Genomic DNA, 27,914 nt, shown 5'->3' on the forward strand with positions numbered 1-27,914 from the left:
GGTCCTGTCCAGGGTTTCTCTGGAAGTTTTCTGTCATTACAATATTTTGTAATATTTTATATTTCCACTTAACTCTTTTAGGTCCATGTCTAGGGAATAGTATGAGAATACATAAATTACAAAAGAAGTAAGTAAATGCAACTGCTCTTCAGAGAGACTAAATTTAGAAAAAAACTTCCAAAAGTGAATTTGCACTCAGAGTAGTGAAGCCACAGACATTGATAAAAATGTTAATTTTTTTTTTCAGTTTGCTCTAGCTGGGAATTCATTAGAGCTTCAAAGTTAACCATTTAAAAATACCATTCCTGTGATCACATTTAATTTTTCACACAAAACTATCTTGTAAAGATTAATGGGGTAAATACAAAAAAATGAATAGTGTGGCTTAAGGTAGCCTAATGCCTTTCAATAGTGTAATGAAACTGAACTGGCAAGTTATTGATTCTCCCCCCCCCCAATTCTGTGCAGTAAGCTAATTTTTTGACTAACCACCTTCAGATGGAGTAGAAAACAAAGTAATGCTATATACCTACCTACCTAGGGAATACACCTGTTACTGTGTAACTCGTTGCATGCTTTCTGTAAGTTACTTTCTAACTTCAGAGTTAATGAAAACATTTTAGTCCTCTGTGGTTTTTATACATATGTTTACAGATCGGGGGTCAAAAATGCAGACCAGAAGCCACACTAAGGCTGTGCTCTATGAGAAGGGAGTATTGACCAGACATGGCTGGCAGCTTCATTAGCAGAGTTGTATATGTAGGGACAGATTTGGGCACACTCAAAGGTTGGGAGTTGGAACAAATATACTCTAAAGCCAGGAGCACTCCAGTAAAATGGCAGTAATGACAATAGCAAAAATTTCCTCTAGATAAGCCTCTCCTTACCTGGGTTCCAGATTCTTAAAAGAAAAACCCACTAAGGATGTTACGTTTGTTCAGGTTTGAGGTTGAGGAATCCCCATGCTAAGATGAAAAGTGGTTCCAAGCTGGGAATACGTTTGCATCACCTAGTAGAAGCAAGCTGGAAGAAAGCCTTTGGGCAGACCCCAGTCGAGGAACCAAGGTTATGTTAACATAAAACGAGTTTGACAGTAGCTTAAACAAATAGGGATTTATTTCCCTTTCATAAGATATCAGGAGGGAAGTGGCTGTTGGGTCATGTTAGGACTAACATCCTTGTGGCATTCTTGGCATTTCTCTTACCACTTGATGGGCACAACACACCCACAAAAATCAGTACCAGATACAGCTTTTATTAAGAAAGCAAGAGGGCTTCCAGAAGCACCCCCAAGAGGCTGCTACTTTCAACTTCATGGCTGGGACTGGGTCATCATGGCCATGCCTAGCTGCAGCAAACACTAGGAAAATAAGCAAGAGGTCTGTCATGACCTTCTTAGCCCAGTTCTGAACCATCTGGGGCTGAGCACACTGCCTATCCTATCAAGTTGCTAAGGAAGGAGGTGCTGGCAGTACAAGGTTGGGAAGGAAAGGACATGTGTTTGGCACACTACACCGATTTTCACAGGTAAATCTTCCCTGAACATTGGCACGCAAGGAAACAATCCAAGAACAAGACAGCAGGCAGAATACACGGTAATGCACATACTAAGTGGATAGGTTTTAAATGTTTCAAAACGATAAAAGAATGGAATAGAAAAAAAGACTATCTTGATAATTCCAGCTACTGCTCTGACTGGTTTTGCTTTCTCTTCAGTCCCTTTGAGCGTGTAAAAACCTCTAGTGTGAATCTTAAAAGGCACGGGGAGTCCACTGCAGCCTGGATTCAGCCTCTCACCAATCTCTTCAGTGCCCATGCTGCCTTCTGCCTTTGACCGGACACGTACTCTGCATTACGTGGGTTATTTTGTCATATATCGTTGTAGGTGCTGTTTTTTCGGGCAGCTGCCTCCTTCACATAGCCCTTTCTGGTTCTCCAACACAACTATTTTTCATCTGAACCACTGGGTGCTCATAATGTACCAGGCACCGGGTTAAGTCTGACACATGTATCTAAATGTTAATGAAAATGAATGAAATTATAGAACCAAGTAGTTAGTCTACCTTCTGCTACTTTGTGTGGTAAGTAGATTCATTCCTTCAATACTACATGTAGGCAAAGTACATGTTAGACACCAAATTACAACACTGAATTATAAGCAAGAAAGATATGGCACTGGACTTAAAGATGCTAAAAACACAATTTCTGAACAGTTGATACATACAAAATTCAAATGGTAATGGCTCTATGTGTACATGTCTCCTTTCCTGTTCTTTCATCAAGTTATTCTTCCCCAAAGCAGTAAGCTTGAGTATCCTTTTGTACATTTTAATATTTTGTATGTTTTTATATGAATGGTATATTATATAAATTGTTGCACCATGCTTTTTTGCTTAGAGCGTTCTAATCAGGACATACTAAGTCTCCTTTTTAATTGCTAACATCTGCATTGATGGTGTGTTGAGCTGGTAATACTGATACAAAAACTTGTGTTAGCAACTCTAAGACCTTTTCAACTGCTATGTAAAATTTTAAGTAACATCTAAACCCATACAAGTTTCATTTACATGGAAAGTATTACAATACATATTCTGTCATAAGCATTAAATAGAAAGAACTGCTCTTAATATATCACAAGTATTTCCTTTAGGACAGAATACAAAATCAGTAAATAACAGCTCTTGGCTTATTTTATTAATACATTTGAAATAATCATTCACAAATTTAACTTATTCTTAAAAGTAGGCACTACGTATTTTAGTATAATCCCATTTATATACAATACAAACCCTTTACATATTCACACTTAGTGTACAGGGAAAAGCATGAGATGCAAGCACGGGTAACCTTTGGGATGGTGATGTGTGAGGGAGAGCGTAACTTTATTCCATAAATTTACGTATATTTGAATCTTTCACATGTAAATAGAGTACGTTAATTTTTTAAAAGGCCAAATGGGCCCAGTTAAACCATACTTCCTCTCCAGTTTGCATATTAGTCAAAGCGTTTGTTTCAAGCAGCTCTAATAGTCTGTTCGATAATTTCTAATTTTACCCTCTTGATGGCCCCATTTGTTTAGTGAACGCTTTCCCGCACCTGCAGCATGTTAGTTCCAGGTCACTGCATTACTCAGAACAAATGAAGGTGGCTTCACACTACAGGTCCCCATTGCTGAGAAGGCCAAAGAGATTTCGATAATGTCCTCTATATCCACACTCGGAAATGAGTATGGGGAGACTTTGTATTGCTGAAGTTGCCTTTAGGTAAGTGGCTCATAATCCTTGGCTATCAGAAATCTGGAAATTTAGAAATCTGTAAATGCTTAGGTACCAGCTCTAAAGACTTTGAGCCTGTACTTTGAAGGAAAGTAAGCGTCCTTTAAAATGGTCAGTGATTATATAAACGTATGTTTCAAGAACTATTACCTTGAGAATAATTATAGAATATAGAATCTTACGGAATGCTAAAACTGAGTAAATCTGAATAAAGATAGGGTATTTTCTTCATAGGGGCAGGGAGGCATTGAAATGATTTTTGATAAAGGTATTTCAAAAGCACCAAAAATTGTAAACAATGGTAGGTTGGTAACAGCCATTTTCTGACAGTGATGTTTTGTGGTAGATTTTCTTCCTTTGAAAGTCTAAACACAAGACTGAAAACAAACAACAATTACAATCCTAATGTTTATTTATCAAATTTCATCAGTGGAGTCTGACCGGCTTCTGAAGTGAGGGCAGTTCATTTTCCTGGCGTACTTGGCGAACCATGTAAGCACAGAAACCTTTTCCAGGGTTTTCAAAAGCAGGCAACATGGTCAGCACTCAGCACATGAATGATGATACAGCTACTGAAAATCTTCCCACACATCATGAAAATTTGGAGGTAATCAGTACAGCTTGAGATGTCTTCATTTTAGAATGTTACACACAAGAAGGGTGTTATCAACAGAAAAGTGGCATTTTGTATGTGTTCAGACAGCGGTTTACAACACAACTGGCTTAGTTACATTAAGTAAATTGTACTTCAGGCTCCAGAGTATGTGGGGCATAAAACCTGATTAAAGTTTTGTATGACAAAAATCCCAATAAATGTTTCTTTTAAATGGCTTATCAGTGTTCCCAGATTCAGTCTAATCATCCAAGAAAAAGTAGTTTCCACTCTTCTTTTGTTCTACATCCTAAAAAATAAAAAAGAGAAGCAACAAACATCAACACCGTTCTCCTACACGCAGGGGCAGACTTCCGCTCCCACCGTTACTTAGCGGCATTCACCATGGCGTGCGGCCTCGCCTGCACTTACGGTCTGCTCCCTGTAGTCCTCTGCCCACGGGAAGGCAACGCTGCTGTCCCCGCCACCCACCTCGACTGTCAGAACACTGCTCTCGGTTCACTTAGAGCAACAGCCCTTTATATAAAGTGCCTTAGTTACACATGTAAAATGTTGCTGCATAAAATTATTTCCAGGAAAACTATTAATTTCCATTTTCATCATTTTAACATTAAGCTCCTGGTACAAATGGTCTATATTGTCAGTTGAGGAACTGCCTACTACACAAAACATGTAATTGCCTCTCAGTACTGTTTACTGACTGGCCAGTAATGATCCATCTACCTCTTTACCCAGCTGCCCGCTCGTTAGGGTTACGGTATGACTGAGGAGGGGGCAGAGAGAACTGAATCATACACTTCTGCAACAACAAAAAGGACAGTAGAAAGTATTCATAATATTTCAGAAGAAATTCTTAGGAAAATTAAGCTGCACATGTGTTCTAGAATTAGGTCCTCTCGTCTGCTTCATGTTTTCCAGAAATGAGAAAACGCTTCCTCAAAAGGCAGAACCTGTCATTGCATTCTCCAGGCCAGTGAGTAGTGTGAGATAACACTGCAGGCTACAGGCACCCGGAAGTCACGTTAGGTGCTTGAGGACACACTAAGTGCAGTGGCTTTGTCTCTGCCTTCCAGGAACTCACGATTTAGTCACAAAGATAAGGGAGCAGAGAGTAATAAAACCGAGGAAATGCCATCCAGTGTGCTATAAACACTTCTAAAGTTTCTAAAGTAGTAATTACGGCCACGATGGCCAGAGGACCATGACATGTAAGCAGCATTTTTTAAGGGAGGCGCTGCAGGGGATATAAAACAAATAGTTCTTGAGAGTTCTTTTTTTTGAGCAACCAAGAGATAGGTCAATATAACCAATATTTCACAGGCTACATCTAGTGTAGGTACACGATTACTTCATATACTACAAAGAAAAACTGACAAAATGTATTTTTATTGTTCAGAGCTTGATGCTCACTGAAGGAGCTTGTTCAGACTCTTAAAATATACATTTTAATCACGCTGCTCTTGTACATGAACACAAAAATATGAGAAATTAAGGTACTCATAAAAACTTATTTTGATGGCGAATTAGTGTCATCTTCCTGAAGACATTTTAAGGGGCAATAACAATGGTGGCGTAACGGCGCACGACTGAGACGACACAAACAACTCCGCCAGTGTCCGGGTGGCGACGGCAGCTACATCGTGGTGGCCGCCTGCCGGAGTCACGTGTGCCATCAGATTGAAATACAGGTTTCAATGAGACGGCCTTCTGACCTAAATCCGACCTTCCAGTTATTTACATTGAGGAGTTACCCACGATTCAAGATACTTTTTCTACATACCTTAATGGAATTGAGTTTGTTTATTCTTGGCCTATAGTTGTTTGGATCTCTTCTGAATGTAATTTCGAGTTGAGATAAAAATTTATTCATGCCAGCCAAAAGGGTTTGAGGACTAGAATAAAAAAAAGATCAACTGTGATTAAATTACCCCTTAAATTTAACTACTCTTTGGGAAGGAGTACTAAGAAGCCCCATTCCCTCTAATCCCCAATCATAAATCATCTGGGTAGTAGTACAGTTGCCACGGATTATAAACTATGTTCAGAAATGTCTTTGTGTGGGCTAGTTTGTTTGGCAATAATTTTGTGCAAAACAAACACAATCTATTGTGTTTCTGATCTGCAACAGGAGGAAACACTTAAAGTATTTAGAACAAAAGATCATTAATTAAAAATACAGAATTTCAAATCTGACATTTTTAGGGGAGAAGAATTTAACAGAAAAGGTAATATTTATGTTAGAAGTTGGCACTGGAGGGAATATGTATAATTTAATGGTTTTTAGTAAGAACTTTTCAAGTTTCTATGCCTTACTCATCTTAAATCATGCTAAATCACATCATACACGTGGAACATTTTAAGCACTTTATAAATACAAAGCAAGGATCATTATTTCAATAAATAAGCTTTTATGGCCTAAGAAATTCCCTTAACTCTCAAATATGTAATTCTTAGTAATTGATATATAAATTTAAAATGAAAAGAAAGGAATTCTGGGAGGCTCAGTAGTTGTATTTCATGCATGAATTATTCAAATAGCAACTCCATTCCTCCCTAATACCAGAAAACATTATGTTGGAATCACATAAAATTACTGTTTTTATAGGTCAGAAGTTGTTGAACATAGTAATTTCATATGGTTCAACCCAATATAAAGTTTTAGCACTAAAAGTTTAAGAGACTGTTTCATAAACCGACTTGAACATTAGGCTTCTTTACGTTACAATTGCTCTCAATCAGGCCAGTAAGGAAAAAGATGAGAGGAAAAAGGGGGGGAAAGGTGGAGTCACTCCTTTTAGTTATGCTGTGGACAGCCTGGCTACCAGACAGCAGTCCATTCCTGTAACCTACATGGTTCTTACCTGTCATATATGACACCTTTGGTTTTTAATCTAAAATCCTAGTGTGTTTTGGAAGTCCTACTCATGGCAACAAAGTTAATTGAAAAGAAAAGGTGAGGGACCCAGAACTCTGTATGCTCATCACCCTAGCCTGGGAGTTCTATCCTATAGCCTGAAAACTGTTCTACCAGGTCCCATCCAGATTCCACACAAATAATCTTAAATGTCGCAGGATAATTTCTAGAATTTCTAGCTATCTCTTTCCTTCTTAAAATGGTACTGAGTAGTGTTCATAAGCTTACTGGAAAATTGCAAGTAACTTTCTAATTGTTAGAAGCTACAGTTAGGTAGGTTGAGTATTTTAGAAAGTGGTTTTACCTGTTGGCTACTGTGTTTTTAGATGGCACACCATCGAAAACGATGACTCGATCTGCTAGGTAGGTGGCCATGATGAAGTCATGCTCTACCACGAAGGCTGTCTTCTTGGCATGGAGTATGAAACTAGAACACACAATTTTGAAATTGTTGTAGTTTCATATCATCAAGTATTCAAATGCTATGTTAAGCACAGCTGTATGCCAGTACACAAAATCAAAAGTAACCCTCTTATGAGCAGGCCATTACCGTTTGACAACTCGGGCTGCCATCAACCTCTGCTCAGAATCCAAATACGCAGACGGTTCATCAATTAAATAGACGTCAGCAGGTTTGCCCAAACAAAGAGCTAGTGCCACTCGCTGCAGTTCGCCACCAGATAACGTCTGCACCTATTTGGAGAAGCTGTTTAGCAAACCACATGGAGACATCCAGTTTAAAATAGAGTCACAAAAAATGTTAGAATACCTCTTGATCAATGATGTTTTCAATTTGCAGAGGCTTCATCACATCAGTCACAAATTGTGGATGAGTGTAAGCATCTCGTATCTTTTCATGTAGCAACTGTCGAACACTTCCCTGTTTTTAATGGGAAAATACTGAAATTTTATTTCAGTATAGAACTAATCTAGTTACGAATCATAACAAAGTTAAATTCCAGAGCAAAAGTATAAGTATATCAATTTGCCACCAACAAATACCAACAGTGTTTTCATGCTTATCTGTCATGTGTGGCATGTTCTGAAATTTAATTAAAAACCCATCATGTCCAACAAGTAAAAAAGGCGATAATCTTGGCATCTGAAAGTAGTAAATGATGAATGTTTCAGTGTAGAAGTGATCTGAGAATAGTTATAATTCTTAAGGTCACTGAATATCATGTAATCAGTAAGATAACACAAACTGATAGGGATGAATCTTAAGATGCCTACTGACTGTTACTCCAGGAGAGGTCTGAGTTTGAGAACTTAAAAACTAAGCTTATAGATAGTATCAGTGAAGCCCTGGCCAGGAAGCTCAGCTTGTCAGAACATCATCTCCACACTCCAGGGCTGTAGGTTCGGTCCTCAGATATACAAGAAGCAACCAATGGATGCACAGGTAAGTGGAACAACAAATTGATGTTTCTCTTGCTCTCTCCCTTCCTCTTTAAAAGTCAGTAAATTAAAAGAAAGTATCAATGATAAAGTTTTTATTGTAAGCACAGCCATCTCCGATAGACCTGGATATTGAGGTACTGAATATAGGTACAGTAGTCAGTAAGTTTGTTACAACACCTGCAGAAACTAAAGATTAACTTCATGTTTTCAAGGTTCACCCATATTGTAACATGTATCAGTATTTTATTTATTTTTATGGCTGAATAACATTAAACTTTATGTATCTACACAGTGTTTATCCATTCATCAGTTGACTGACATTTGGCTTGTTTTCCACATTTTGGCTATGACGAATAATGCATTTGTGTGCCAGTTTCTGTTGAGATAGTCTTCATTTCTCTTGGGTACATACCTCCTAGTGGAAATACTGGTTCATATGTAACTATGTTTAACTGTTTGAGGAACTGCCAGGTTCTTCAAAGTGGCTTACCATTTACACACCAGCAGTGTACGAGGTTCTGTACTTCTACATCTCACCAATATTTATTGTTCATTTTGATTTAAAGTCATTGCAGTGTGGCTGAATGGGGCTTAGATTTGCATTTCTCTAATGACTAAGGATGCTGAGCATCGTTTAATGTGCTTACTGAATATTTGTATATCATCTTTGGAAAAATGTCTATTCAAATCCTTTGCCCATTTTTAAATTTTTATTTATTTTTAAAAATTGTATTTATTCATTTTTAGAGAGAGGGGAAGAGAAGCAGAGAGAGAGGGAGAGAAACATCAATGTGGGGTTGCCCCACATGCACCCCACACTGGGGACCTGGCCTACAACCCAGGCATGCGCCCTGACTAGGAATCAAACCAGGAACCCTTTGGTTTGCGGCCCGCCCCCAATCCACTGAGCTACACCAGCCAGGGCCTTTGCCCGTTTTTAAGTGGAGTTAGTTGTAAGAAATCTGTATATATTCTAGATATGAGTGCCTCATTATATATATATGATTTGCAAATGGTTTATCTCATCCTGTGGGTGGCCATCTCAGTATCTTTTTTTTTAACCTCACTTGAGGATATTTTATTTTCATTGCTTAGGGAGAGTGGGGAGAAAGAAATACATATATGAGGGAAAAACATCAATTGGTTGCCTTCTGTATGCACCCTGGCAACCAAGGATTGAACCCGCAGTTTAGGTATGTGCCCTGACCAGGGGTCAAACCTGCAACCTTTTGGTGTACGGGATGACGCTCCAACCAACTGAGCCACACAGGCCAGGGCCCTTTTACTTTCTTGATTTTTTTAATAGCACAAAACATGTATTTCAAAGGTTCATTTTGGAAAAAGATACCTATCAGGTTTTAAAAGGATTTTCTCAGTAGTGGAAATGAATGCCTTGTTAATACCTTCTTCTTTTTCCTTTTTTAAGATTTTATTTATTTTCAGAGGGAAAAGGAGGGACTGAGGGAGAGAAACTAAGTCAGCTGCCTCTCACACATGCCCAACTGGGGACCTGGCCACAACCCAGGCATGTGCCCTGACAGGGAACCGAACCTTCGACCTTTCAGTTCTCAGGACGGCCCTCAATCCATTGAGCTACACTAGCCAGAGTTTAATATGTTCTTTAGCCACTTATTGATAAAACTGTATAGAAACTAATTTGGAGAAGAATTTTAAAACAGTAAAAGATTCAAGTTGTAGGTACATACATATAAACTTTAATAACCACGTAACAGAATAACTCACGGTTGACTTGGGACTGATTTTCTGTGGCTTATAACTGACATTTAAAACCGGTACTTCTCCTGCAAAATAATACAGATAAATAAGACACTGACAACTGCCCAGAACTTCAGTGTTTACTGTATATGGAACAGAATAAAAGGACTCAGAACTACAACAGTACCTCCTTCATCAGGTTTAAGTCTCCCAGCGAGCATTCTGATGAATGTCGTTTTACCAGTACCTGGCAACACAATGTAAAACAAGTCAACTTGTAAGATGCTTTACATTTAGAGTAAGTCACCACATACTACTGGGGTTTAACTGAGATGATTAACCTATGGACATCATTCTAAAGTAATCAGGAGGAATATAAACTAGTTAAAGCTTATAATGACCATTTTAATAAATGATAGGAAAAATAAGACTCATGCTACTTTTTAAAAGACTTATATTTAGCTAAAATGTCAATGCACACAATTTAAGATAGAATATGATTGAGATCATCATTATAAAGTCCATTTACATAAAATATTTGAGTTAACTGCAACCGAGCTCAAAACCCCTCCATTAACTAAAGGCTGATATATTGCAGCAAATCCTCATAAAAAAGTTTTGTTCTGCAGCTTTGTAAGCTGTAAGTATACAATTCAAACGTTTCTTAGAATCATGAAGGTAATACCAGGCATTTGGTACTTAAATTCATCTCATATTTACGATGGCAACCTCATATAAAAAATGCTGGTGATATAACTATTCGCAGAGGTAGATTAGTTTGACTTTAAAAGAAGAAAAGCTCCAAAAGAAACAGTGCAAGGAAATTTTAAGCGTAATTGCTTCTGAACTACCAATATTCTTTCCTCCTTGTCAGTATCATAAATGAATAAATGCCCTGTCAATTTATACATAGAAAAAAAAGACTAAAAAAACTCCTTATTTTTACTGAAGATTATGAAGCAAAATAAATATGAACTTGACTGAAGGACATACTAAATCATACAATGTCACAAAATGTGAACTATTGCATACACTTAGAAATGTATGGGTTCAGTCCAGCTCCCAGACTGATAACTGAGTCCAACTTTTTCACAGAGTAGTTACAACTAAGGTATTAGAGGTAAACAGAACTGATGCCTAACTATGAAAAATTAGAAAAACCTACCGTTTTCCCCCAGCATCACCATGATTTCGGAATCTGTGAACTCTCCAGCTACAATTCCCAGCTCAAACTCTCCCATCTTTTTCTTCATCCCAGGGTACTTGTACATGCACATCTTTTTCACTTCCTCTTCATTGGCTGTCTCAGCCACTTTAAAAACAAGTGACGCGTCTCTGAATCTCAAATTTTCTGTTGGAACGTAGCCATCCAAAAAAATGTTTATGCCTATTGAAAAGTTATTGACAATAGATTAGTAAAGATCAGTTAAAGACTAATTCTTTTCTACAGCAAGAAATTATTATTACATAAAAGCTCAAACCCTGGGCTCTCTTGGGAGCATTCTAAGCAGATTTAAATTTCCGTGGGTTTACAACATGCAGTGACAACATCGTGTTTTATATACCTAATGCAAGTTTGAATAACTCATGCATATGTATGTGCCCAGTACACACACACACAAAGCACATCCTTTCATTATGATGTGATTTTTACAAGATTTGCCCCCCCATCAGGTTTAATGCAAAAGCATATGACGCCATTTCTGCTGGTTTAAGTCAAAAATTGCAATTTTTGTCTACAAATGACTAGTAAAAGTGGAATGTTTTCATAGATTTGCCATATAATGATATAAAACAGTTTGGGGAATAATTTTAAACTATGAGTATTCATTTTCACATGAATACTTTTATAATCTATAATTATATACTGAAGTTACAATTTATTGCATTTCCCCCCAATTATTTTTGTGGGTTTGTAAGACATTTATAATAATGAACTTCATTTGACTTTTTGGTTTCATTATACAAAATTAAACCCCACTATCTAAAAAGGTTTTAAAAACTGAAAATAAGCTAACATATTACATACATTAGAATCTCTGCATACTCATGTTGTTAAGATTCATAATGGCAGACACACAGAAATGAAAAAAGTGGATTATTCGGGAAACACGGAAAAGATCTATTTTTCCGTGTTTCCTGTAAATGAGAAGTGAGAGAAAGACAGCAGCTGAAGTTTTGGAAGGTCTTGAAACAAAGTCTGAGAATGTTATTTGTTTCTCTGGATCCAGGAGCCACATCAGGGGCCCGTATGGCTCAGCCTAAATCATAGGTACTCAATTAAATATTTGCTGACAGAACAAACGAATGGATACATTTATTCTGCCAAAAGCAGCATTTTTAAAAAACCTTAAACTATTTAAAAACTATAAATGTGGTTAAAAATTTAAAACCAAAAATAAAATAAAAACATAAACTTGAAGGAACCTTAGTGACCATTTAGTCCAAGTGCATAATTTATCAGGTAAGGAAATGAAGACTCAAGAGAAATAAAGAACTTTGAGCAAAACATCAGCCTTTACATTCCTGCCACAATGCTTGTCTTCCTGCCCTTACCATTCAAAGAGAGCTTTTGTATATACTGCATTCATTTCAGTGCATTAAAGAAAAGCGAAAGATTAAGTGGTCTGTTACCTGAATTGTCGTAACAGATAAGGCACGTTCAAAACCTCCCCAGGACTACCTCTTCAAAGGCGGAGCCTTTACACGGGGTGTTTATACCCGCACCTGCGAGGAGGGTGCGCACCTGCGAGGAGGGTGCCGGTCCCCCGTGATTACCAGCACAACTCGGGCACTATTACTACTGTGTGGCACAGAGAGGGCGCTCACAAATATCGGCAAATTGAGGCAAATCAAGCATGAATACTTGTTTCTGATATCTCTTTAAGACTACTGGAAAGAAAACTGAGCAATCTCACAAATTTTTCCTTAATATATGCATCTATTTATCTCCAAGCACAAGAAGTGATTGCAAATCCTTCCCCAAATCTTAAACTAAAATATTACGTACTTTTAAAAATTAAAAAGCTACCGCTGTCTTTTTATGCAAAACGTATAATGCAATATAAATTTCATTTTCCAAAAATGTCTTCAGTATCTCAAAAGCCATTTTTTATAGAATATGGTATTTTTTTCAAGTTATGAACTAAACAGTCTTTTCATGTATTCTAGATTGTCAGCTTAAGGCACAGCCAAAGAGAAGAAATGTAAAGTAATTCAATGAAAAAAGGCGTGCCGGGTGGAGAACACGCTTATGCCGTTTCAGTAGCCACTCGGTGGCAGGCTCGTTTCTACTGCGGCCTACCTGGCGGAGGCAGGGAAGGGCTAGGAAACGAGAGGCCAGCGAGTCCCTCTCCCGACAGCAGAAGGAATACATAAAAAATATACTCACTAAGCTGTTTTACCAAATTTTTAGTCACTTACTAAACTGTTTGTAAGTATAACATATAAACTATATGTTATAGTATACTATAGTATAGTATAACATATACTATATGTTATAGTATAACATATAAACTATATGTTATACTTACTAAGCTATCTTAGAATTTGAGACAGTCTTGGTTCTACAACCTAGAACAGGTAACAGATAAACTTGAAACAAGATAAGCAGTAAGTGAATTTAAGAGTTTCACTACCGGTAATAGCCTGTCACAGATGAAGTTGAAGATGATAAATAATACAATGATTCTAAAGAAGCCAAAATGTAAAAGAAACTTTCAATATAGCAAAATATAGCAAATAAACAGTAAAACTGATATAGCATTTCTACCTTCCCCAGCAGAAAATTCTCCAAATAGGTTGTGTATAACAAGTGATAAATATAACTGTGTGTACTATACATATTCCGTTGAGTGATTAAATTCCCTGAGACCAGAGTTTTAGATAAATATTAGACCAACATAGTGACTTAGTATCAACAATACATCTTCTAAGCATCAGAGTACAAGGGAACACATCATCGTGAAAACAGTTTCGCAAGTTACCTTCTCTTACACTAAAAGGCATAGTGACAACACCGTAAGCACTTGGCACGCCATACAAACAGCAGATGAAGTCAGAGAGATAATCTAATACACTTAGATCATGCTCCACCACAATGATATATCTGAAAATTAATACAGATTTAAAATGTAACAATGTGCATGAAAAAATTAAAATTATATTTAATTATAACGGCTACATAACTCTACTACAGTGTAAATTCAAGAAAATAGATACATTTTTAAAAAATTGTGCATACAGACTATATTAAACAAAAGCCATGAAATATTTTCTTTCAATAAGATTCTATCAATGTTCATATTCCAAATTGTTGCCCTCAACTAAAAGTTAACATGAAATAGGTTATGGATATAAAAAATGTGTTTTGCTAACAAAGAATAAATTGCTAATAAATTGTACAGAGTAGAAACAGAGGTTTAAATCTGATGTAGCGTAAACTGTTCGATGATTATGCTCTTCAGCTCATACATCCAACCTTTCTACTTGTCCCACGCTAGCTGCAGTGGGGTGGAGGGGAGAGGGGCAGGGGGTGGTGCACAGAGCCCCTCACTCGAGAATTTTCAACGTGGCTCTCAGTTCCCAATGAAACAAGTAACATCCTTAGACTTTCTTTAAAGACCTTCCAAAACTTAAGCTACTATTTTTACTTCATTTACATATAGGACACACTGAAAAATGGATCTTTCATTACTTCCTAAACAATCCACTTTTCCATTTGTGTGTCTCAGAATATCCTATTTCCTAAAAGGTCTCCTGCCTACATCCTCACCTGTGGAAGTCCCCCCTACCACCTCACACCCTAACCCTGTAGGACCACCCATCCTAATAGTCAAATGACTTTTCTTTCCCTCAACCTTGAACCTGTCACTGATCCAATACTTGGACTTTCCGAGTGCCCTACAACTTGCCCCCAAACACCTTGACGACAGACTGCAATCCGTAACAAAATAACTCAGGCATGTGCCCAGGGTGCGCTCACCTATCTGGGTTTATCAGAGACCGGATGGTGATGGCAGCCTTCAAACGCTGCTTTACGTCCAGGTAACTAGAAGGCTCGTCAAACATGAAACTGTGAGAAAGGAAAACAAATATAATGAAAGGCAAACATGGCACAAATCTACCTTGCATATTTCAAAACACTGTTATGTACTGTATGTGTGAATAACAAAAATCTCCTTATCCTGATGAGGAGCCCACCCTGTAATGGCAAATACTTCTGTGCTTTGTTCAGAAGTAGAAAAGAAACAATGAAAAGCAGGACTGCACATGAATATGGGGAGGCACTCCCAGAGGAGGCTAACTTACAAACTGTCGCCTGCTTATGAAAAATGTTCTGTTATGGCTAAGGTCAGTTGCAGGAAAGCAAACTTCACAGCTTCTGGAATGGAGGGCGTGCACAGAACTGCAGACTACACTGTGAGAAGAGCTAGCCTGCTCTGGATGCCAGAGCAGAAACAGGGAAGACGGGGGCAATATATGGGGGGTGCGGGCGGGGGGCAGCACTGGCAGGCAGGAAGGAAACCCGCCCCTCCCACTCTCCCGTGGCATGCCACCCTGCTTTAGAGTAACCCAAGGGACCTCACGTTCCACTTGAAGTACTGAAAAAACTTGCTGGCACTGTTGGAGAACTTACACCCTAAAAATACTCTTATGTACAATTTAAATAATAAACAACCAACTTTACATTAAAAAGCTCTGGACCCCAACAGTTTTAAAGTACTTAACTAAATAAATTTCTCCCCCTGTAGGAATAACAGGGCAGATTGGCAGTGAGTGTACAACTGCTTCAACATCTTACCTCAAAATTAGAATCTTAAGATACTGTGTATTAATTTATCTCAAAACCACTGCCTTATTAGCAGTGTTACAAATCATTAACTCTCAAGCAAGGACTGAGATCTATAAAAGGTGTAAAGTAACCTACATGTCAGCTTTCTGTATGCAAACGACAGCACAAGCAAATCTCTGCAACTCTCCTCCTGAAAGATCTTCCACATTTCGTTCCTTCAGATGGGTTAAATCTACAAAGAACACAGAGGCATTGTGTTGAATGTTGTAAGTTTATTTCACCTCCGCTGAGCAAAATGTACATTGCAGGTCATTCTGGGTTTGAATATTTCAGCTGAAAATCATGCAACATAAAAAGTAAGTATAATAACTATCAGAGATTTTCCCATTTATTTCAGTAATCCATATAAAGATGTTTTATTTTATGATTGAAGTTTAGGGCCTATTAAAACACACACACAAAATAAACACGTACCAAGTTGTTGACATACAATTGCCTGTGTCTTTGTTTCATCCTTTCGGTCCAAAATAGACCCCACTGTCCCCTGTCGTGATATACCAGAAACAGTTATTACTGCATTCCTCCAATGTTAAAATTAAATTCAATGTTACCCCAATATCTCCTTCAATATTAAAATTACAAAGTAGAACAAATTTAATTGGACATTATCTCTTATACCTCCACTGATATCTATAAAACATAAATTCTTCCTAAAAAGCAACTGACCTTTGCAGCCTTGGGAATCTGGTCTACGTATTGAGGTTTGATGATAGCTTTTAAGTCATCTTCTAGAATCTTGGTAAAGTAATTTTGCAACTCAGATCCACGGAAGTAAGTCAAAATTTCTTGCCAATCAGGTGGATCCTAGAAACACATGTATAATCTGAATTTAATTTTTTAAAATATTTTATTTTATTTTTAGAGAAAGGGAGGGAGAAGAGTGGGAGAGAAACATCAATGTATGGTTGTCTCTTGCGCACCCCCAACTGAGGACCTGGTCCAAAAACCAGGCACGTGCCCTGACTGGGAATCGAACAGGCGACCCTTTGGTTCGAAAGCTGGTGCTCAATCCACTGAGCCACACCAGCCAGGGATGAATTTAATAACATAATTGCAAAGAAGACGACTATTATACAAAATAGAACATGTGTCCAAATAGAATACTATGGCTTCTAATGATTTTAAGATTGAAGATGTAATTCCCAATCAAGGCATGCCAACTCATAACAGTTCAACGAAGCTCAGTATAATCAGTTAAGAAGCATCAACAGACTTTTTAAAAAATTGATTTGTAGAGACAAAGATAGAAACATCAATTTATTCTTCCACTAATTTATGCATGCATTGGTTGATTCTTATATGTGCCCTGACTGGGGATCAAACCCACAACCTTGGCGTACTGGGAAGGGATTCAACAGATTTTTAATTCAAAAAGGAGTTTAATCTATATACAGTTTCTTAGCATTCATTTCACAGATAATCCTGAAAATAACTTAAGAAAAAATCACACATGTGTACACTCTCTTCCATTTTTATAAGGTGGTAATACGTACATCGTACTTTCCAAGGTTTGGCTTTTGCTTTCCTGCTAATATTTTTAAAGCAGTTGATTTTCCAATACCATTAGTTCCAACTAATCCCAAAACTTCACCTGGACGAGGGATAGGCAACCTGTCAAAAGTATACAAAAACCATAAAATTCAGACTCAGGTAGAATAAACTACATAATATCAGAATGACATTCTTTAATACACTTGCACTCCACACACATCCATTAAGCTAAAAGATATATGCAGACATTATTGACTATTAGAAAAAAACCCAGCCAAGATTAAACTGTTAATTGTTAGAAATGCATCTATGACAATATTACTCCATTTTATTTATTCAATTTCCATTCAAAGTCCATTCTAAAGTAACAATTCTTCTTTACATATAAGGCTCAGTTTTAACATATGACAAAATGCTCGGGTACAAAGCATCATAGCAGGTGCACCCTCACACTGTGGGTCTGGTTGGGTTGGGTTTGGTCTGGCCTGCCATTTACTTACAAGGAGAGAAGTGCCACACCAACCAGAAATACTCCACTCCATGTTCCCTGCTGCAGTAGGCCTCTTAAAGCTGGCAGGTTGAGAAACACCTTTTTATTTGTTAAATCTAGACTTCCAGATTCAAAATATTAGTGTTCAGGAGATTGAAAACCTCAAAGGATTCCTGTGATTTAACAATATATGTCCAAGTTCAGAGTAATATGCTCTGTAGATCATTAAATGAATAAATAAAATCAGAGACAATTTTCCTTAAAAGTCATTTTGGGAATAAAGGGTATTGTTAACAACAGTGATTTGCAACCCCAATTATATATTAGAGTCACCTGGAAGCTTTTATAACTTTCCAGACTCTTCATCCACAGACGTGATGTAATTCACCTGGGCGTTATAGTTTTAAAAAAGACCCCCAGGTAATTCTGCTATTAGCCAGAATAGATGACTGATGTGTAAATCTGCACGTTACAACACTGTATTTCTCTTAAGTGCATGGACAACACAATTTTTCTCCAGTTTTGCATTTCTCTCAAAATCCCAAAGGTATTTTACTTTGGACTGCAGTAAAGAGGAATGTTGACTTGAAAATATACCTGTGAAGTTTGAAGGCATTGGCACAATATCGATGTGTTGTTTCTTTTTCCAAGTTGCTTGGTAAATTGACAATTGATAAGGCCCCAAAGGGGCATTTCTGTTATTAAAAGTAAAGAATTAATTTTGTGTTAATTTTTAGAAGTATACACATGACTAAAATGGAGAGATTAAAATTTTTTTTACAAGCCATCTTCCAAATGTGGGAATTGCACAAAGATGTAAAGGATTTTTTCATTTCCTTTTCTTCTTAAAAATTGAAAGTTAAGTTCCTCGAAGGCAAGAGTCATACTGACTAATTTACCTTAGTGACTGTCATGATTCTTAGACATTTAATATGCATTTAATGCTTACTGAAAAATCTTACACAACTGGGAGGCTCTATCTAGAGCTTGGAGCAGTATATTTTACATGACTAGATAAGAGAAGGCTAAGAGGCAAGACAAGACATGGTTACTATTCGGCTGCATATTCAGCCCGTGTCACATTTCTTCCCTCTACGTCCTTCTTCCTGTCTTTGTACACACTTGCATCTCCCTGGTAAAGTCCTTTAAGGTCATGGATTGTACATTTATTGTTTTATTTATGCCCAGTAACAGCTAGTGTAACATTTGGACAGAGCAGGGATTAATGCCTTTCTGCTGTGATTTTTAAGCATCCCATATGAAAAAGATGCTTCATATTCCAACTGAGTAAATTCACGTTAATAAAAAAGACTTACTCCCTGGCTGGCGTAGCTCAGTGGATTGAGTGCGGGCTGGGAACTAAAGTGTCCCAGGTTCGATTCCCAGCCAGGGTACATTCCTGGGTTGCAGGCCATAACCCCCAGCAACTGCACATTGATGTCTGTCTGTCTGTCTGTCTGTCCCTCCCTCCCTCCCTTCCCTCTCTAAAAATAAAATAAATAAAATCTTAAAAAAAAAAAAGACTCATAAAAAAACTTATTCAATTAACAACTGCTTATCAATCAGATAAAAATGTCTATGGAACAAGAATGACAAGAACTGGAAGGTCATTTAAGACTGGCAATGTGGTTAGAAAAATTTATCAGAAGTACAGGTAACTTAAAAAAGGCACATCCCAAAGAGCACAACCTCACACTTGGGATGCTTACCAGAACTGTTCAGTGAGCTCAAGGACTAATTCAAAAGTTACTGTATATAAAGATTTCAGTGACTCCCCATTTTATGTTATAAGAACATAGATAATTAAAAAAAATAAATAAAACTCTTGCTTTCTAACAATTGCTATCCTCTAATGGTTAGAGTCTAACCAAAACTATTAATTCTTTGCCTGAGATATTTTTCTCCTAATAGTTACCCTCATTTATAGAATTCTTTTTATCCTATCAATGTGTATGAAATGCTTATAGGCTGCAAGTAATTTAAACTTCTCTAAATCTACAAGGAAAAAAAATCCATACTGTTCATACACAAGGTGCATTGTGAGTATCTTAATGTTCATAGGGTATGTACTACCCCCATTCCAAAGAGACTCTTCACATTAGAATCTTTCCAGCCACTGGAGTGCACATCCAAATTTTGGACCCTCATTTTCTATAGCAGTGAAGAAAGAAAATAGAGTTCCTTCTTCATAGAATTAGCAACATATTGTTCAAAATCAGTCCAGCACCCAGAACACTGTGACGTAAGGATCAGTAAACGTTGTGTGCTTATGTTTTTGAAATAAGGGAAAATGCTTTCAGGTACCAAAATCTTTCTGGATACTTAACTATGGATTGAGAAACCAATGGAAAATACACATAAGCCTTAGCAGAATGAGTGACACGGTGGTATTCACACACAGGTAAAGGTTTTTTCTAAACTAACTATACTATCTACAAGCACCTAAATTAAGAACGTCATTCACCACCTCCAAATATCTTTCATGAATTTAAGTTGGAAAGTTATCATTCTTAAGTCAAAAGTCCTAATCAAACTATTTGATGCAACAAAAACTATTTGGGGTATTTTGAAAAACTGTACTACTGGAATAAATTCAACAATAGAAGAATGCATAATATAGCAGAAAAAGCACTTAAAGATTAGGTTAAATTGAAAATTTTTGGCTATATGAACTTCTATTTAAAAGATGTAAATTTAAAATTAAACACAGCCTTGAAAGAGTGTATGTAATATAACTCACATTTTTTTTTTTTTTTGATATTCACACTTCCAAAAGGTTCTGGTGAAGACATTGCTGGAGAATGTCCTTCTCATAAAAGGGTGAAAAAAGTGTAATTTTGGTTCAAAATGCCTTTACAAAATTGAGTATAGCAAGGACTACTTTTAAATAAAAAGTTGGCTTATTTAAAAAGCAACAATATTATATTACTGATATAGGTACAATTTTCCTAAATTTATACTCTTGGTTCATTGCTTTATATTTTTTCTCTTTAAAAACAATTATGATGTATTCAGAACTTACAGGTTACAAGTTTGATTGGTAATAAAATATCACTTACCTTAATACAAATACCACAACCAATACAAAGAGTTTCAGAAATCCAAGCTATTTTGCTTTGGGGTGTAACTTCGATGCATAATTTTCCTGGCAAAGGAAAAGATATCTTATGAGGCAAGAGGGGGATGACTCTAAAATTGTGGCAGATCTTATTTTTAAGCTGATTGACCTAAATATTTAATTTACAAAATCTGCCTTGGGATGGTAATGTATACCAGACAAAAGAATGAAATATGTTAGCAAGATCAATGACGTTCTAAAAAGGTAAGCAGCCATCTGCTACACAGATTGAATTAAACTCTGCGTGAGAACAGGGATATTAACAATGGAATTTCTCAAAAGCACAATACGAGAGATGACACCCCAAGTCTCTTAAGATTCAATAAGCGCATACCTCACCAGTACATTTAACACAGTACTAAAGACTACTGACAATTCATCAATTCCGAGTTGCTGTAAATTCATTTAATCTTGAACATATGGATAGACCTTTCTCCATAACTTAAGAATAATTATAGGATTTTGTAGAACAGCAAGAATCTCAGTAGCTTGAACTGTGTCTTGATTTTATATTCAATAAACTTTTAAAAATGTTGATACCCATACATTATCCCACAATTAGAACAACCAGAATCATATGGTTATAAAGCAGTAAAAAATTCAGAATAAAATCTAGTCTTCTCTTTTCATTTCAAAGAGACAAATGGCTAAAGTCCAGAGAACTCTGAAGCCAATTTATTCCTTTTAAAATCTCTTATTCTTTACAGATCCAAGGACAGCTTACCCATTCGAACCACAGGGCAACTCTTCTTGCACTCCTGCCGACATTTCTTAGGTTTGCACTTGTCGTGGTTGACAATGGCAATCCTCGTTAATTTATCTGCCATAATTCTAGGTAGGAATCTCCAGCTTCTATGAAGGAAAAGTTTTAAAAATTATGGCATAATCAATGAAATTAACTGAGAAATAAGTCAGGCATAAAACTTAGATAGAGGGCATAAATTATCGCTTGATTCAGAAAAGATCATCTGGAACTAGTAAAAAAAAAACAGCAAAAGTATAAAATAATGTAGTAAGGTTGGGAAAACAAAATATACCCTCAATTGAAAAGTTTACATACAGAAAAGAAACACCATTTTCAATATTCATACGCAAAAAGATGTAGGAATCAACTTAAAACATACAAATGTGAGGCAACTTTCAAAATACTGCTGAGAAACACAGAAGACCCAACAAACAGAATGACGTGCTGTCTCAGCTTTTACAACAGAGAACAGGCAACACTGAGGACTTCCGGCCTGGGCTGCCTTCCAGCCTCTTTTACTACTCCTGTCGGAGCTTTTGGTTCAATTCGTCCTTGAACCTCTCTCCTCCAATGATCTTGTCTTTCACCCTACTAGCTCAGCCACTCTTTCCTTCGGGCAAACTCTTGACCTTGTCATTACCAATACAGTCACCGCAATCCTTTCATCACAAATTCCTCTTCGCTAACCGCCACTCTTGTCAGCTCACCGTTCTCATACACGACAATCCAGCTCTTTGAAGCCCCCCATTTCTCGGACCCACTACCTCTGGACTCTACCATGTTTCCACTTTCTCTCAACCCTTCGCAGCTTCGTTTCCATCTGTGCCTAGCTAAAATTCCATTGTCAATCATTTATACTCTTGACACAATCCTGATTAAACACAATTCTTCATCTGCACACATACAGCTGAAAACGGGTAGAGAAACAACCAAGCCATGCTTGACGAGATCATCTCAAGTGAACCCTTAGCCAACCAGCAACCATACCGCCCCTGCTTCCAGAGCCGAGTCCATGTGCACACTAAAAGACACCCACTAGGGAGACTGTCCCAATAACTCTCCCTCCCGCCTTTCACATCATCAATTAGTCTTTCCACTGGCCCGTTCCCTCCTTATTCAAACACTCTATTATCCAACCTCGCCTTCTCTCATTGCTTCATATTTTCTTTCTTTTGCAGCAAGACTAATTGAAAGAGTCACCTATAGTCAGTTGTTTTGAATTTGTATTTTCTCTGGAATCCATTCCAAGCTTTAGTGAGTATCATTCCATCAAAACAGCTTGTAACTTCATTACTCTAACAGCTTCCCAACAGATCTCTTTGCTTCTGCTCTTACCTCCTTCTGTCCAACCCTTGACAGTCCCTTCTCAAGATAGGAGCCTGAATGTTCTCTTAATGTGTGAGCCAATTCATGCCACTCCTCTATTTTAAAATCCTGCAATGGTTTCTCTACTCTGAATAAAAGCCTGAAAACCACCAGCGAAGCACACTGATCAGCCTCTGTTAGCATTCTGAGCTCACCACCAACTACTCGAGCTGCTCATTTTGCCCATTGCATTGGCTCCTTGCTGCTCTTAGCTGCTCTTAGCACAGGCCAGACCTGTTCTTGCTTCCTGGTCTTGGCATTTTCTCTTCCCTCTGCCTGTAATGCTATTCACTCTAGTGAGTTACATGGCTCACTCCTTCAAGTCTTTGATGTTTATTTCTCAGTGAGCCTTCCTTCTCTAGCTATACATCCAAAAAAAATATATCTGACTGCCTTTCTGTCCCTCTTCCCTATTTTATTTTTCTTCTCTTTCCATTATGAAAGTTTATAGGTATTTCACATGTGTATATATAGTACATATAAACATTTATCATATATGTTTTTATATATTCTCTCTCCCTCTACACACACAGACAATATTTTTCCCTCTTCAAGTGGAATGTACTCCATCATGAGGGCAGGGATTTTGTACATCTGTTTTCTCAGGGGCTAGACCAGTACCTAGCACATAGCAGGAGCTGAAGCATGTCGATGAAGATATAAATTTAAATATAGTAAATAATTTTCCTATAGATTATAGCAACTTCAGAAATCTTTGAAGCTACCAATATTTCATAGTGAGAGTTTATCCACTAAAGTATATATAGAAAGAAAATCACTGACAAGAAGACTAAACAGTTATATAGCGCACAAAGTCATGTTAACGTAGAGGCTCACTTTACCCCATTTTCAGTCTAAGACCAAAACTGGTCCATGTCTCATAAAGATCAGAAGAGGGAGACATTAAATTACTTTTGAACTGCTCCAAAGATCTATCATTCTGGAAGCAACAACTGCCTAAAAAGTGAAGATTCTTTAGTTAGTCATTAAAATAAAACTGGGCACAAATATAAATTACCTGGTGCATGAGTGTAATGAATTCTCCAGGAGATAAATGTTTTATCCTGAAATTGCTTAAACTTTGTATCAGCCAAACTACTAAAATGTTTCATCTAATATTTCAAACCATTTAAAAAACAGAGTGATTATAACAATTTTCATAGAAAAATAAAAATATAAGAGATAGTCAATATGATGATTTACATAAAACACACTGATAAATTATTCCTGGGAACAAAAAGGGATTTGAACATATTTCAGATCTTACAAAATAGGTATTCAAACAATGACCCTCGCTGTCTGTCATTCTTCCAGCTGGGAGGAAAAAGGGACATATATGAAAAGCATCTGCAGTCTGAGACCAAATCATTATAATACCACATGAAAGTATTTAAAGAGCGCTGTCAATGAACGAAACTTAGTATCGTACTAAATACTCTAACCTATGATTATTGTAGATTATTAGTCTTATAAAACACCCAAGTTGGGAGTGGTACACAACTCTGATTTCAGAGTCTTGAAGACATTCAGAAGGGACATTAAATATTGCTTTCATTTTTTGAAAAACCCCAGCTATTATATCACATGATCTTCCTAAAATTTTTTTTATAGGGGAGAACAAGGTTTTTAACTAAAACAAAAGGCACGTTTTTGATTCAAATACAATATAAGAGCCCTTGGTTAACACTGACAAAGCACTACTGCCAGGTAGCTGGAACAGAAAGAAGTCTCGGTGTACAGGACACATGTACTCAGGACTGCAACATAAACACCATTGTCATTAATGTCTAGCTAGCTGTCCTGTGGAAGAGAAGATAAAAGAAAAGTAAAACATTGTTTTGACAGTTCTCACTTTTATCGACTTAACGGGGAGGGGGGAGAGGGAGGGGGGAGAGAGGGAGGGGGAGAGAGAGAGAGAGAATAGGCTTCTGTAGGTTTGGGATGTGGAACCCCGGTTGTGACCATCACGACTACAATGCAGGAACCACTGGAGGGAAAATAAAGCATTTTGAGTTAAGACACCAGCCCTGACCTCACGGAGTTTAAAATATAATTAAGGGGTAGAAGGTATAGTCATCAAGGCGAAAAGTGCTGAATGCTATGAAAGCGCACCAAAAAAGCTAAAGGCGTTCAAATGGGAGCTTATCTGGGGTAACCTCCGTTACAGCCGGGTCCTATGAGAAAAGTAAAGCGAGACCTGGCCCTCTTTTCTGTAAATACTGGGAGTGGACGAGTATCCAACTTCATGGCGTCAAGATGCGATGACTGATTCTATAGTCACCAAGCGGCATAAGAAAAGGCCACTATCCCCCATAATCAAATACGCACATGTGAAAATATATCTATTTTACTCTGCTAGGGGGAGAATGGGATTAATGGGGGGGGGGTGCTGTAAATTGTGAAGGTGCCGTCCTCTGTAGATGGTTCAGCCCTAGAGTAGGAGCGGGGTAAAGGGGGACTGGAAGCGGTGGAGGTAGCATCGTTGCGTTGGCACCTAGGTCTGTTCTCCTAGACTCTGATGGGGGTGGCGGGCAACAGCGGTCGCGAACCAGATCAGCTGGAGCGGAAGCGCGACGTGCCATGCCCTCCCCGGCCCGGCGTTCCGGCGGTTCCAGCTGTTCCATCCCACCCAAGCCAACTGCCACGCGCCGCTACCGTCCCCATCGCTGTCACCTGAGGCCTAATCACAGGTTCTTAGAGAAGATCCCTATAATCTTTAAGTCGTGAAAGATCAGAGATAACGGCCGAATCCCTGAGGCTATTTACCTACCTGGAGAGAACAAGCCCCTCGCGAAGGGGCGCGCAGAGGCCAAATCAGCTTTTGCCGTCACTTCCCAGCTTCACAACGTGTTCCTACGGCCTCCGGCCAAAATGGCGCTGCCCAGCCTCCGCCTGGCGCATGCTAAAGGAACGTAGTGTGCGCACGCGACAAACTGCTCCCTGCGCGACGGCGAGAACTGACGTCATTGTGGTGCGACGCCAATTCCATCTCTTCGGGAAGCCGGGTTGTCCGGAAACTGAGTGGGAGTGGCGCGGAGTTGCAGGGAATCCTAAAACCCTGAGCTCCGGCAAAGCCTGTTTGCAAGCTGTAAGTGCGTGAGCTTCTCCCCACCGTGGAGGCTGGTGCTAGCGTAGGCACCTGCACTCTCCCCCGATATCATTGTTTTTTCCCGCTCCCCATTTCTTCGAGGCCCGTGGGTCAGGAGCCTTAGCCATTGCACATTTGAGTACTTCTAGAACAGGTAGGTGTCAAGCAGGAGCGGCGGAGTCTAGCCCAGATGCTGCTGGCGTTGACGTTCCTTCTTTGGCTTCATTTCCTCAGCTCTGGCCAGGAGTCCAGTCTTATATGAACTCGGTGTTTTATCCACTTCGTGGCGCCCGATACCAAGTCCGGCAGTTGAATTCTGCTCCAGTAGAGAAATGGGCCTTTTTTTTTTTTTTTTTGACGTTTTTGGACACGGAACGTTCAGCTTGTAATGCTGACCAGAGGTTTAATTGTCTCATACGAGACCTTACATAACTTTAAGGTGGCAAGTACTGTAATGTGTGATTGAACTTATTTAGTCATCCATTTATTCATTCAATAAATCGCTACTTGAACATTTAAGTTTTAGGCCTTTACGAATTTTACAGGCCAGTGGCTCTACTACTATTTAGTGAGTATTTAAGTGGGAATTAGGGAACAACTGAAATCTAATAGGTGTCAAGGAGATTGTATACAGAACTATTGGTCCAAGTTTATAATAGCAAGTATAACGATGTTCAGTAGCTCTAACTTCGCATTTCCGAGACATTTTTACATATTGGTCACTATCCAGGAACTCTTTTTTTTCACGTTTGCATAGTCTTAACAAGATTGGCTAACAAAAGATGTGAAAGATGAAGTAAACTTTTGGTTTAGAATAGGCCAGCTAGACCTTGAAGCCATTTTTCTGACTTTGTCTTCTATGGTTAGAGCACTTTCAGTGGAGCTTTTGACAACTTAGTGGGGAGATGCGATTTTTCTCTGTATCACTTAATGGATTATTTAGACTGGAGACTAATGTTCACATATTTCTGGACAGAGTATTTCAATCTGAGTTTTCTAGGGAAAACGTCATTTGAATTAAGAATTTTTACTCATAGAAGTGTCGAACCATACAGCATTATACGGAATTGTAGATCAAGTCACGTCTTCGACAGGGAAGAAAGTCAAGTCTAGACCTGCCCAACGTCTAGGCTAGTTAAGGGAGAGACTGCAGCTAAATCCCTGATTTTGTGCCCTTTGTCCACTGTACTCTGCTGCTGCTTTGTACTGATATATTTTAGAAACAGAAACTGAATTCCCAAGGTTTTAAAAATTACACTGAGTTATGTTTACTGCATTTGAGAATTAGATGACTAATACCAAGGGTATGTTGATCCATTTGCTATTAAATTTTTATTTTTACCTTTTGTAAAAAGGTGCTGAGGTCCTGTATAATGTGGATATTCTTATTTTTCTTCATAGAATATTTTAAAAATGACCACACCCAACAAAACACCTCCTGGTGCTGACCCTAAGCAGTTGGAAAGGACTGGGACAGTACGAGAAATTGGGTCACAAGCTGTTTGGTCACTCTCATCTTGCAAACCAGGTAAAACACAGCAAGCCAAACTGTTTGTAACAACTGCATACAAGTTTCCTTGTATTCTGGGCTGACTTGAATATTTTTTGTTTATCTACTTTATTTTAATTCTAAAATAGATTTAATGGAGGTTTCATCTAGTATATTTCTCTTCCCAGTTGCTCAACTCTAATATCCACTGGAGTTTAACTGCATGCATCATAAAGTCTCCTTTTTATCCTTTCCTGTCTCTGCTGTGATCCAGTTATTTGGGTAGCATTCTTTGTTGATGTTGTATTTCTCTGTGTGGGCTGAGTGGGTGATACATTTTTTGAGTGACTACATA

General features: G+C 38.0%; 2 protein-coding genes across 3 annotated transcripts in view; one reads left to right on the forward strand and one right to left on the reverse strand.

Moving 5' to 3' along the window:
* Positions 1 to 3,669: 3,669 nt before the first annotated feature.
* Positions 3,670 to 25,888, reverse strand: ABCE1 (ATP binding cassette subfamily E member 1). Its single transcript, XM_045831548.1, has 18 exons — positions 25,753 to 25,888; positions 21,597 to 21,724; positions 20,814 to 20,899; positions 18,352 to 18,449; positions 17,267 to 17,384; positions 16,440 to 16,577; positions 16,188 to 16,257; positions 15,849 to 15,945; positions 14,904 to 14,993; positions 13,906 to 14,027; positions 11,085 to 11,306; positions 10,107 to 10,166; positions 9,947 to 10,005; positions 7,572 to 7,682; positions 7,353 to 7,495; positions 7,107 to 7,229; positions 5,669 to 5,780; positions 3,670 to 4,177 (listed from the first exon to the last, which is right to left on the reverse strand). The coding sequence occupies exons 2-18, from the start codon at positions 21,697 to 21,699 to the stop codon at positions 4,130 to 4,132; spliced, it is 1,800 nt and encodes a 599-aa protein (XP_045687504.1). The 5' UTR covers positions 21,700 to 21,724; positions 25,753 to 25,888; the 3' UTR covers positions 3,670 to 4,129.
* A 75-nt stretch (positions 25,889 to 25,963) lies between these two features.
* The window catches only part of ANAPC10 (anaphase promoting complex subunit 10), a 39,792-nt gene continuing 37,841 nt past the window's right edge, over positions 25,964 to 27,914 (forward strand). Inside the window, exons 1-2 of one of the 2 annotated variants that reach the window (XM_045831860.1) lie at positions 25,964 to 26,070; positions 27,472 to 27,598. In XM_045831860.1, the coding sequence (XP_045687816.1) occupies positions 27,484 to 27,598 (115 nt within the window). In that variant the 5' untranslated portion in view covers positions 25,964 to 26,070; positions 27,472 to 27,483. The other variant, XM_045831858.1, reaches the window with a different exon arrangement.

This window comes from Phyllostomus hastatus, unplaced genomic scaffold, assembly GCF_019186645.2.
Source record: "Phyllostomus hastatus isolate PE091 unplaced genomic scaffold, TTU_PhHast_1.1 phas_contig_159, whole genome shotgun sequence".
Lineage (NCBI taxonomy): Eukaryota > Metazoa > Chordata > Mammalia > Chiroptera > Phyllostomidae > Phyllostomus > Phyllostomus hastatus.

Excerpts from the sequence above, each read along its gene's own strand:
- ABCE1 (XM_045831548.1), bottom strand. The coding sequence starts at position 21,699 with ATGGCAGATAAATTAACGAGGATTGCCATTGTCAACCACGACAAGTGC. Across the intron at positions 16,578-17,266 it reads CAAACCTTGGAAAGTACGAT|GATCCACCTGATTGGCAAGA; the intron begins GTACGTATTACC and ends ATGTGTTTCTAG. Across the intron at positions 7,496-7,571 it reads AAAACATCATTGATCAAGAG|GTGCAGACGTTATCTGGTGG; the intron begins GTATTCTAACAT and ends TTCTCCAAATAG.